General features: G+C 38.4%; 1 protein-coding gene across 2 annotated transcripts in view; it reads right to left on the minus strand.

Annotated features, from left to right (window-relative positions):
- Positions 1–287: 287 nt before the first annotated feature.
- The window catches only part of LOC126299320 (isoleucine--tRNA ligase, cytoplasmic), a 173,465-nt gene continuing 160,170 nt past the window's right edge, over positions 288–13,582 (minus strand). For both annotated transcript variants that reach the window (XM_049991146.1, XM_049991145.1), the window contains 3 exons: positions 3,825–3,930; positions 3,597–3,736; positions 288–762 (listed from right to left, as the gene is read on the minus strand). In XM_049991146.1, the coding sequence (XP_049847103.1) occupies positions 732–762; positions 3,597–3,736; positions 3,825–3,930 (277 nt within the window). In that variant the 3' untranslated portion in view covers positions 288–731. The remainder of the gene's footprint in view (positions 763–3,596; positions 3,737–3,824; positions 3,931–13,582) is intronic.

Below are 13,582 nucleotides of genomic sequence, written 5' to 3' on the forward strand. Positions count from 1 at the left end.
AAGGAGAATACAACATTGAGTGATGAGATAGTCTCTCACAATGGCACTCTCAGTACCGCAGAGTAAAGCTTAATCTGTCACCAGAATAATGTGATCTGTAAGCTTATTAGTAGTACTTGAGATGTTCTCAGCTTCTCACCCTTGATCCGCACTGCTAAACTGCAGAGTATGCATCACCCATCTGGAATAATCACACTAATATAAAACATACTGAGATATGTAATATGGCTGATCAGTTAGTTTCTTACCCTAATAACATATAATAATTGCTCGTATGCAATATCACATACTCTCATGCTATTTATTTTATTGGTATACACTTTGGCTAAATTGTAGCGATATGATAGGAATTTTGCAGTTGTTAACAGGCTTTAGCTATGCTGAGACTTCACATTATTACAACAGAACTCTGCTGATGCTTACTTTCAACTGATTACAGATGTGCTGTTCTTTGCAATGATTTTCTCTCTCACTGTGTAATTATCTGATGCTACTGTCAAATTTTATTAAATGTCCTTCAATGTTATTGATTTAATGCTACAAAACGCACACACAATTTTGTGGGGAGTGGTGATCCTGGATAATGGTGGAAGATGTTTCTAGTGTACAATGATATTCCAAGTGATGGTAGTGCAAAACTTAAAAATTACTGAGCCCCATTTTTACTTTAACTTGATGATGATAATGTAGCATTTTCACACACAAATTTAACGTTCATGGTTGTAGTAGTGTCAGCTCCTGTTTTCCCCAGGAGACTGTACCCTGAAACAAAACGATGATGTATCATACAGTTACTTGGCTGTCAGTCATTGCTTGCTATGATACAGGTTTAACTGAAATATTACAACTAAGGGCTAAAGATTAATATATGGCACAAATAGTGAAACAAAGCAACTGTGAACCTAGCCTTTCCATTACTAGTGTAACAACCTTTTTAACAAAAGTCAACAAATGCCATTTACAGAATTTTATAGGAGAGGTATTTTTTAGTTGTACTCAATATCGTTGATTCAAAAAATTTCAAAAATATAGTACGGGTTATCCATGGAGATAATGGTTCATGAAGGAATAATTGAAGTTCATCACTAACCTCTGTTATCGAGGAAAAAAGTTAGAAATGACAATTTTTTATAAAACTCAACATATCCACATTATTTCTTCTTTGGTGCTATGGATACTTTCACACTTTTATTTGTATCTTTGCACAAATGGGTGAGTGAATTTTAAAATGTGGATACTCTTTTCACAAAGAAATTGATGCTCTCCATCTTTCATTTACGACATTTGTCATTTGCAGTAGCTGTTTTAGAGTTTCGTGCATGGGAAAATGAGCGTAACTCACTTTTCCACAAAGCTGCTAAAATAATTTTCTTGAAGCTGTCAAGTGCTTCAAATAATGCATTTCAAACAACAAGCTGTATCAACATAACTTTATTACTATACTGGATTTACTTCATAAAACCATCATTGGAGGTAAAACCAGAACATTGGTGACTTACACATGCATATCAGTAGAATGCCACTTCAGTGTAAACTTGCCTCTGACTTGGTTCAACCAACATTTGCTAACCATTACAGCAACTTTCATCAGAAAATCAGGATCACAAACTTGAAATATTTTACAAAACTCAACTTAAAATATTTCAAGTTCTTGACTGTGATCCTCTGACACAAGTTGATTAGCAAATGTTGTGCAAGCCAAGTCAGGGTCAAGTTTATAGTGAAGTGCCATTTTATTGATATACACGGTGTTACAAAAAGGTATGGCCAAACTTTCAGGAAACATTCCTCACACACAAATAAAGAAAAGTTGTTATGTGGGCATGTGTCCAGAAACGCTTAATTTCCATGTTAGAGCTCATTTTAGTTTCGTTATTCCAACGTGATCAAATTGTTAATTTTCACAATCAACATGTGTGGGCTGACGAGAATCCGCACGCAATTGTGCAATCACGTCATCAACACAGATTTTCTGCAAACGTTTGGGCACGCATTGTTAGTGATGTCTTGATTGGGCCTCATGTTCGTCCACCAACACTCAATGGAGCATGTTATCATGATTTCATATGGGATACTCTACCTGTGCTGCTAGAACATGTGCCTTTACAAGTACGACACAACATGTGGTTCATGCGTGATGGAGCTCCTGCACACTTCAGTCGAAGTGTTCGTATGCTTCTCAACAACAGATTCGGTGACCGATGGATTGGTAGAGGCGGACGAATTCCATAGCCTCCATGCTCTCCTGACCTCAACCCTCTTGACTTTCATTTATGGGGGCATTTGAAAGCTCTTGTCTACACAACCCCGGTACCAAATATAGAGACTCTTCGTGCTTGTATTGCGGACTGCTGTGATACAATACGCCATTCTCCAGGGCTGCATCAGCGCATCAGGGATTCCATGCGACGGAGGGTGGATGCATGTATCCTCGCTAATGGAGGACATTTTGAACGTTTCTTGTAACAAAGTGTTTGAAGTCACGCTGGTACGTTCTGTTGCTGTGTGTTTCCATTCCATGATTAATGTGATTTGAAGAGAAGTAATAACATGAGCTCTAACATGGAAAGTAAGTGTTTCCGTACACATGTCCACATAACATATTTTCTTTCTTTGTGTGTGAGGAATGTTTCCGGAAAGTTTGGCCGTACCTTTTTGTAATACCCTGTATATGTGTAAATCACCAATGTCTAGCTTTCCCTCCAATGACGATGGTTTTACAAACCAAAACCAGTACAGGAATAGGGTCGTGTTGGTACAGCTGGTGGATGGCAATACATTATTTCAAAATGGTAAAAATTGTCAATCTTTGATGATCAAATGCAAAATTTTATGATCTTTTCAATATTCACATTCGACAGTGCAATTGTGTACTACTCTGTTGGTGCAATCGTGTACTACTCCGTCTTTTTGTTGAGAACTCCTGATTTATCTTGCACTTCTCAACTCCAGAACTCTTTCAGACTATTATGGCTCTTCGAACATCTTAATAATGATGTTCCAACAAAAGTGCACTATAACAGCTAGTAAAATAGCAGCTGAACAGGAAAGAGAAGTGAGATATTATGCATTGTTGTCCAAAAAACAATTACCAAATAGTTGGTTTATCATGTAGGATGTTGTGCAGTTAAGCGACAAAAAATGCAACTTTTAAATTTTAAGTTTCAAACATGCAGTATGAAAGGAGGATTAGTGGAAATCTTGGGAAAAAAAATAAATAAAAAAAAAATGAGGACCTATAGTTTTGTAAAAATTTGCTATATCCATGCACATTTTACAATCGCAAATATTCAGTGTTGTCCTATTTTCTTTCAGACATTGTATAACACTCTTATTAAAGTACCAGTATCCGTTAAAAAACACATTCTGAGAAAATGGCATTTGCCAAGTTTGCTAAAACAGTCATCGATTATGGGGGTGTGGGGTGGGGGAGTACAGATACTGTGGAATCTTAGGTGTTTAACATCCTCCAACTTTGCAAAAATACAGGCTAGTTTGTTCTGGAGGCAGGCAGTTAACAGTTGGAATCAGAAACTGGAGTACATAACATGAAAAACAACTATAATGCATGTTCCAACACAGGGGCACACAGTTACCTGGCGATATTGGAGTTTCCATTCGGGTGCAAAAATAGTGTCTTCTTGTGAAATAATGCTGCATTTTCTTCTTGTTTCAGAGCAATTTTGACAGGCGATGATAATGTGTAATGCCCAGACAGGTTAAATAACTCTGTAAGCTACAATAGGGAACATTTTGTCAGTTATCAATGTAAATTTATTAATCAATAAAAATAACTTGATAAAGAGAAATTGTACTTGGCATACCTCATTAACAAATTCATCTAATTTCAGAACAGAATTGTTAGGATTTTCTAAAAGAACAGTTCCCCTTTCACATCTGCCATTCAAAATGTATTCCACATTTGCATACCTAAAAATAAGAATAACCAGTTAAACTCAGTAATATTATAAAATTCTTATTTGTACATATGCTTTACAATTCATTACATAGGGGAGAGATTTTTACCAAGTGTGAATAAACACGTAATTTTGTGTGTGTGTGTGTGTGTGTGTGTGTGTGTGTGTGTGTGTGTGTGTGTGTGTTTAAACAAAGCTTGAGTTCAGAAAAACCACTTACAGCTGATGTTGGCAATCAGTATTTATGATATAATCTAACTTGAAGACCAGCTCTTTTAACTTAGAAAATCATTTATTTTCAAAATACAAGCCAGCAAAGTACACACAAAGAATGGATGAATGACCCACATGTTAAGATCTCTCAACTTGAGAGAGAAATTCAAATGCAACTCAAAACTGCAAGAATACTGACTCACCTCAAATTATGTGTAAATCATTACGGCAACGTACTAGATCTCTTAGAAACAAAAGTCTCGAGCAAATAGTGTGTCTAATGATGGATACAGGAATTAGTAATCACTAGGTCATTGTAGTAAAACTAAACACCATTATATCCAAACCCACCAAAAATAAACCTCATATCATGGTGTGGGGAAGCATGCTGTTGCATGGGCGTACTGACCTTCAGATATTTTAACAAGGTACACTCACCGAATAGCATTATTGTGACACAGTACTACTTTCCAATGTGCATCTTTTCAAGGGTGCATTCGGCTCTGACTTCATTTTTATGGATGACTGCTTCAAACTGCACAGATGGAGCAACTCTTGCAATGAGAGGATATTTTGCGAATGGACTTCCCTGCCTGTTCCCCCCAACTTAAATCCCATCAAGCACAATGGGAAGCATCAGAGAGATACACTGCAGCACATCCACATGCACCAATAACCATCCCACAGTTGTCAGCCCCACTGGTGGAGGAATGGTACCTCCTACCACAAAGAACTTGTAACCAACTTTGTGGCAGCATGGAAGCATGTTACAGAGCATGCATTGCTGTCCATGATCACACACACCCTACTAAGAACCATATCTCCTGTCTTTTATAAATTGCAGTGATTTCCGTGTAATTATTGTCTAGAAATCAAAGTATCATTTCTATACGTCTCATTGTGTAATTTCTACTGTTACTTTTTGTACTATACTGTAGCATTTCTTTGTACGTATGGTCCTAGCTTCATTAAGCTATGTTACTCTGCTGTGACAAATCATACAACAGTGACTTTCGTCCTTAAGCTTTGCACACCAGTGTATAAGGTGCGACTGTTTTCTAAAACACCGTTTCCTATTGTGCGAAGAAGTCTGTTACTGCCTGCTGCACATTCTTGTCAGACAGGAATTGTCAACCCTTTGAAAACTTTTTTTGAGGGATTGAAGGCATGATAATAGCATGGGGAGCGATCACGATTATAGGGTGGGTGCTCGAGTGTCACCCACTTGAGTTGGCTTATCTTCTGCATCATCACTTTTGCGGCATGAGGACATGCATTATCATGAAGCAGCAGCATTTCTTGGTGCACCATTCCACAAGGGTGGGTTTCAACAGACATGCTGCCCCATACACATTCTCCAATGGATGTCAACCAGTGTTTGTCCTTTGGCAAACAAAAAAGAATAACAGCATGCTGGTACTGTTACAACGCATTTGGCTATAACATCCCCACAGTTCACATTTCCACATTTATTGCATGCACGTCGGAATGACTTAAATGGCACACTTCTCTCTTGGCTACATGTCAGTGTTTAAATACCGACATTGGAGTCACACTACATTTCATATACACTGCAGCAATGCCATCAAACGGAAATCTTTTGATTGTCCTTCACAGATACACTTGGTACACTGAAGTAACTTGAGGCATTTAATAAAGGCTACTCTTCCTGTGCAGATTATATACCAGTTAGGTTCCTTTCAGAGTATGCTGATGAAGCAGCTGTATTATTAGCAACTGTATATAACCAATTGCTTGGCAGAAGATCTATATCTTAAGAAAGGAAAGCTGCACAAATCACACCAACACACAAGAAAGGAAATAGACATAAACCACTGAATTTATACCCATCTCATTGATATCAGTTTGTAGTAGGATTCTGGCACATATAATGCATTCCAACATTACAAAATACTCTGAGGAAATTGTTCTGTTGGCACAAATCCAGTAAGAATAAAAAAAAAAACATTGTTTTTGTTAAACAACTGGCTCTTTATTCAAACAAACTAACGAGTTTTATCGACAGGGGATCTCAATTTGATTCCATATTTCTAGATTTCCAGAAAACTGTTGACACTGTTCCTCACAAATAACCTCCAATCAAATTGTGTGTTATGAAGTATCTTCTCAGTTGTGCAACAAGATTTACGATATTCTGTCAGAAAGGCCACAGTTTATAATAATTGGGGGAAGTCATCAAGTGAAACTGAGATGATATCTGGGATTCTGGCCCATTGTTGTTCTTAATCTACAGGGTGACTCAAATATCCGTTAACATTTGAAAATTCAATACTTCATGAAATAATGTAGGTCGAGGGGTAAAAACTGACATATGCTTGAAATGACATGGGATTATGTTGAAACCAAAAACAGTGCACAAAATGACCAACACATAGTGCTTCAAACAAGACAATAGCAATAACTAACATAATAACTGAGTTTTAGGGAAGACAATGTTCTCAACATGTTGGCTGTCATTCATAAAGGGTCAGTGCTGTGAACAGCACTGTACAGTGTATCAGTACGTATGGTGAGAAATTTCCGTCACATGCAGTCTTTTAGCACCCTTGATGAGGTAGGCCAATTTTGGAAGACTTGCAACTTCAGGTAACCTAACAACCAATAATCTTACGGATTGAGGTCTGGGGACCTGGGAGGCCAAGCATGATGGAAGTGGTGACTGAGGATGCCATCCTCACCAAATGATGTGTGCAAGAGATCTTACAGCAGTAGTGGATTCTCCATGCTGATAGTAACACTTCACTAATAATGCCTTTTCTGATAATATCAACATGCTGTGATTGCTGGCACACCTGACTCCCTCTATCATTACACCTCATTTTATACACGATTTTCATGCGGGAATTGCAAAATGATTTAGACAAAATAGCTGCATGGTGTGAACAATAAAAAGCGAGAGGTCCTCCACATTACACTAAAAAGAAAATTTGTCACCCACAGACTTAAAGGTCATTGATTCAACTAATAACCTATTGATTACTACGTCATATAATGTAGATCGGAACCATCACACACAAAATATTGTGGGGAAGGCAAACAAAGGCTGTATTTTACTGGCACAACACTTAAAGTGATGCAACAAATCTGCTAAAGAGACTGCCTACACTACACTTGCCAATCCTTTTTTGGAATATTGGTGAGTGGGTTGATGAGGAAGTCCAAAAAGTTTGAAGAAGAGCAACTTGTTTTGTATTATCATGTAACAGGGGAAAAACTGCCATGGTTATAATCAGTAAATTCAGGTGGCAATCAATAAAACAAAAGTTTTTTTTTTTTTGGGGGGGGGGGGGGACACAGTGAAAGCTTTCCACAAAATTATAATCACCAACTTTCTCAACAAATCTGAAGATAGCTGACTGCCAGATACAGGGAGAGAACTGACCATCATGATAAAATAAAACTTTTTAAAATTCATTTTCCTCATGTGCTTTCGAGAGGGGAACAAGGTTTTGGCTACATTTAAATCTATGATTAAAGGTTCGCTCCATTGTTTTAGTTTTCTGACATGGATCTCAAGCCATGTCGGCCTCTTTCATCCCTAACAATCCTGTTTAGAAGATACACATCTAGAGGATGTTGTACAAGCTTATCCATTGATCCTGCACATTTTCCATATTAAATTTCGTGTTAACTGGGCACATTGCAGAAACTGAACTGATGTATTCTCTGTAATGTTTACAACAGGAATGCATGCACTAGGCCATGCCACCAAAGCTGAGCGGCTAAAAATGTGGCCAGCATTGATGAGGGGGCTATACACACAGCTGGAAGGGTGACAACATACAAAAATTTTACAGAGTGAATTCACGACACCAAATTTAATATCCACATTTTGGAGGCGGGTGGGGTGCAAGGATTTAGCAGTGTTCATTGTTGGTTGGGTCTACCAGTGGATGGGTGAAACTTTTGTTTTAGACAAGTAATAGTGTGAAGTATTTGTGGTGGAGTAGTGGTGTTAGTAGCAGCCAATACATTCTAGAGAGTAAAATTTGGAAGTTAATAAAACTAGTAGCATTACTACCATCACATAAAATTTTTACCATGTGTTAGAAGTGTGGACTGTGTCACATGTTTGTGAGTAGTGGGTTCCAATGTGAGACTTATGCAAAGTATTTTCATTGAGGAAGAAATGCAGTGGGAAAACTAGTGGGCATTCCGGTGAAATCCTCTCCTGAAATTCCAAGATACATAGAAATATAAGTTAACAGAGGGCCTGGAGTGTAAGATCTGTGCTCTTCAGATGCAGTCAGAAAACGTGAGGGATGAACTAGATAGAATGAAGAGGGAGAAGGAGCCAGCAAATGTGAACTGACACTTTGTAAGAAGGCTTCTACGAGAAGGTTTTATTCAGACAGTTTCACTTAGTGGATCACCAATAGATTTGACCAACTGCTGGGGTTTAGTGGAGATGAGTCTCTTGTATGTGTAGGAAACATGCAGCAGACCTCAACAGTTAATGAGCCTAATTCAGTTATAAATTCAGATCGAAAGAAGAAGGTTCTGCTGTTCTGTAATGGGTACCAAGCGACCACAAGACAAAGCAAGCCAGAATTTTCCATCTGCTCTTCTTATATCCCTATTAATAATTTTTTTCTATTTTTACTGGTATTTGGTTCTGATTTTCTGAATCGTGAATATATAATGAATGTATGAAGCTGCCCACTTATTATTAAATCATATTTAATTCTGTTTCAACACTGAAGTTAAAAGTCTTGTATCAGCTGACTGTTAAAATATAATTAATTTTATTTAAAGGCATGTTTATTAAAAGTTATGCCTAATTAAAAAAATCTACTACAGTAAATAATGGCAAATTTCATGTGAGCTTATGTGTATTTACGGACTCAGTGACGGCACTCATTAGAAAGACTGGTTTTGTGACTTTTCAGTGACATGTTTCAATATTTGTGAGAATAATTAATGTTCAAGTTTGTGACCAGTTACATTTTCCATGGCAGATTTTGCTTCTATGCTTGTTAAATTCTTACCTTATACTTTTATTGACCTGACTTTTATTTACAAAGTGACAACTTTCTTATTGATTAGGTCATTAATTAAGATTTTTTTGCATAATTTGCAATACAGCAATTGTACCTGTAAACAGCGTATTCTCAATGTAGAGATATGAAACCATTTCACAAATCTTTGTAATTCCTTAGACCACCACATATTTCATAAAGCAAATTACTGTTAATACTTACAGTCCACCCTGAGTAGCAAAAGCTAATCTATCGGTCTTTCAAATGATTGTATAGTTTCCAAAATCACAATATTATAGATGGAAAGCAAAAAGGGACCTCTTGACGGAGGAGAAAAATGTTCAGTAGAAGCAAAATCATTTGATAATATTTAAACCATCCGTTTTTTCACTTGTTTGTGTATTGTAGTAATTTACTTCATTCTGTAAATGCTTGTAGTGATCTGAAAGTTATTTGCATCCAGCAGTAGTCTTCTGGAAATGGACCTCTTCTCATTATTGGAAAATGGCACTGGCTCAACAAGAGTCCTCTTTACAAAATCGCACAGCTGTGTATGTAATGCTTCACAATGCAGCATCTCCTAAATTTTACAGGCATTTTAAGGAGATCAGCGCAGCCTTGTATAAAAGAACATTTTGTGATTACAATAATGCCAAACAAGACAAGTGTTCCCTTTTTATATGAAAATTATAAATGCCTATGGACATTGCTGATTTGCAATTGGCCATAATATAGAATAAAAATACCAATTTGTTGCCAAAAAACAGCACAGTGCCACAGTTTTTTTTTTTTTCAATTTGGGCCCAATTTACTTGGTTTTAAATTTGTGTTGTCTGTAATGTGCTATAGGTCTGAAGGGAGTAACCCCATAATCTGTAACATTAACTTAAGAAACTCTCTACCATTTCACAAAGGACATTTTAAGGGTAATATGTGAGGTGGAATCCAAACTTTTCAGAACTGGTGCTGCCATCTGTTGAAAACCTTACCTTTGGACTAATGGTCACCATCACCCTCTACGTAGTTCACATCCGCATGTATACACTGGTCCCAGTGCTTCTGCCACTGGTCACACGTTTTCGGAAGTCCTGTTCTTTGAAGGTGTTTTTATCACCGCCAGCGATGCTTCTTGAATCTGCTCTAGAGCATCGAACCAACGGCCTTTCAACTTGAGTTTCAGTTTTGGGAATAGCGTGAAGTCGCAAGATGCCAAATCTGGCGAGTATGGTGGGTGGAGCACAATTGCCATGTTGTTTTTTGCCAAAAAGGTCCTGGTGAGCAAGGATGTGTGACAGGGCGTGTTGTCGTAATGCAGCAGCCAGTTCCCTTAATGCCAAAGATCGAGCTGTCGACGTTGCACATTTTCACGGAGCTGTCGCAAAACGTCACAGTAGTACATGGAATTCACTGTTTGGTTGGGTGGGATGAATTCTTTGTGCACAATTCCCTTGGTATCAAAGAAAATGAAGATCATGCTCTTCACTTTGCTCTTCACCTGTCTCACTTTTTTGGGTCTTGGAGAGCCTGGGCTCTTTCACTGGGATGATTGTTGCTTTGTCTCTGGGTCATAACCACAAATCCAGCTCTTGTCGCCGGTGATAACCCATGACAAGAAGGTTGGATCATCAGTTACGGTCTGATGAAGGTCTGTGCACACTTCAACATGCTGTGCCTTCTGATCAGCAGTCAAGATCCTTGGCACAAATTTTGTGGCAACACTATGCATGCCCAGTTTGTCAGTCAACATTCGTTGACATGTCCTATAACCAATACCCACTTCATCCGCAACGCCTTGAAAGGTTTGACGTCGATCCACATGAACCAATTGTTGAAGTTTGGCAACAATATCTGACATTGTGTGGTTAGCGGGCCTTCCAGTGTGAGCATCATCTTCGACATCTGTACAGCCAGCCCTGAACTGAACATGCCACTCAAACACACACGTATGGCTCATGCTCTGTCCCCCAAACACTTGTTGGATCATTGCACGGGTCTCTGTAGCACTTTTCCCGAGATTCGCACAGAATGTGATACACACACGCTGCTCTGTCTGCGGATCCATCGTAAAATCGCCACACACCAAACACAAAGTATTACGGAAATCACTGTGGACACGCAACACATCTTCCCAGATGAATGCCACTCCAGACACTGACTCATCAGATATGCAGCTCTTGCCACATAGCGGTGCAAAGATTTACTTTCCAGATGGCAGCACCAGTCCCCCCAATTAACAATGGTAATAAAGCGATTCTTTAAAATGCATCACCTCAAAACACCTCTTTTCCTTAAAAAATATTCATCCTTTCATAACACCCTTAAATTTAGAGATAGATTTTTTTTTTTTTTTTTTTTTTTTTTTTTTTTTTTTTTTTTTTGCAAACTGTTCAGAATTTAATTCTGAGTGTAAAAATTACAATAACTAAAAATAAAAAATTTTCAACAAGAGGCCTCTTTTCACTTTTCATCTTAAACATGTCCTTACACCGGTCTTTATGGGACCCATCCCACCTCTAAGTAGGCTGAGGGAGCCATTCACTTTGGCAACAACTCCACATAACTCTTCTGAGTAAAGTGGTCAGCATTTGAATGTGAATGTACTAACATTTCCATGAAAGTGCAAGTGTAAGTGTCTGAAAAGACTTGGTAATTTTGGTGCTTAAGAACCCATTGGTGAATTCTCTACTGCAAGTCTGTGATTACTCTGACTAAATTGTGTTGTAAATAATAGAAATTTAGACCATCAGTGTCATTGGAACACTATGACTGTCATTAACGAATGGACCAAGTGAAATATCTATGTACAACTTTGTTTTGATAGATTACTGCAAGGCACTGTGTTTACTGTCATGCATGATGTAAATGTGAGCTGTGTTCTGTGCCACACTCAGTATTTTGTTTTGAAGACTTTTAGAACAACAATCAATCCAATGGTACTATTTCTGAAAACCATGCTTTAATAACATTAGGATTTATGTGATAAACTCTGCCATTGGACTCTTGTTGTATGAGAGAGTTAATCTGAGTTAGGCATTACTTGTATCGCAAAGTTAGGAAACTGGTCATGGTCTCAACAATATGACATCAAGTTTGATAAATGTGTGAAAAACTGAACCCAAAACTGTGAAGTTGTATACATTATTAAGTGAACACCAACCACTATTCATTAAGATTTTCAGTTTCACAGCTACAGACTGGCGCACTACTAAAGAGGCAAAGAAAGAGAGACGACAAAAAATCAGGTTGGTTCCATTTTTTACATGGTACTCTCAGTTGTAGTTGACAAAACAACATGATCTAACAATTTTAGGCAATTATGCAGTGTTTGGCTGTGCTGCACATGGAACTAAACAAACTAACAGGCCGTAATTGGGAGGTCTGGGGTTAATTCTAATTGGAGGTCAGTAACACAGAAATTCCAGAATGAGATTTTCACTCTGCAGCGGAGTGTGCGCTGACATGAAACTTCCTGGCAGATTAAAACGGTGTGCCCGACCAAGACTCGAACTCGGGACCTTTGCCTTTCGCGGGCAAGTGCTCTACCATTTGAGCTACCGAAGCACGACTCGAGCCTGGTCCTCACAGCTTTACTTCTGCCAGCATCTCGTCTCCTACCTTCCAAACTTTACGGAAGCTCTCCTGTGAACCTTGCAGAAATAGCACTCATGAAAGAAAGGATACTGCAGAGACATGGCTTAGCCACAGCCTGGGGGATGTTTCCAGAATGGTTCGCAGGAGAGCTTCTGTAAAGTCTGGAAGGTAGGAGACGAGATGCTGGCACAAGTAAAGCTGTGAGGACCGGGCGTGAGTCGTGTTTCGGTAGCTCAGATGGTAGAGCACTTGCCCACCAAAGGCAGAGGTCCCGAGTTCGAGTCTCGGTCGGGCACACAGTTTTAATCTGCCAGGAAGTTTCAACACAGAAATTATCTGGGTGTAACTGAGGGTCCTGAAATTCAGTTAAATGAAGGTTGCATTGGGTTAATTTATTTGCGGTCAACATGTCAAGGTGGTAACTGCACTCAGTATTTGTAATCATTTTGAATTTTTAAATTAAGTGAACACACAAATATAAGCACTATTATAGCGTGTCATTTTGCTGTGCTGCTTACAGGGCCTTCTGAACTGGTAAAAGGGGCTGTCCACTGGTATTTTCCCACTTCCTCTCCTTGCTTTTCGTGCTGAGTCACCAGATGTCCTTCTTTCAGGAACCATGAATTCACATAATCTACAGATTAGAATATTCTTAGTGGAGTAGTAACCAATTTGATGAAAACACAATTTGGTACTGTATTAAGATGCAATGATGCTCTTGTGGAGTCAAGATCAAGTTCATTTACGAGAAGGCTTTTTCACATTCACTTGTTGAAACTGGGATGCTGCTCATGGTGATAAGGGGCAAGAGATACATTGCAAATTTCTTCTAAGCAAGTTATTCATGTAAGCCTTTTAAGA

The sequence above is a fragment of the Schistocerca gregaria genome, chromosome X (assembly GCF_023897955.1).
Source record: "Schistocerca gregaria isolate iqSchGreg1 chromosome X, iqSchGreg1.2, whole genome shotgun sequence".
NCBI classification, from domain to species: Eukaryota; Metazoa; Arthropoda; class Insecta; order Orthoptera; family Acrididae; genus Schistocerca; species Schistocerca gregaria.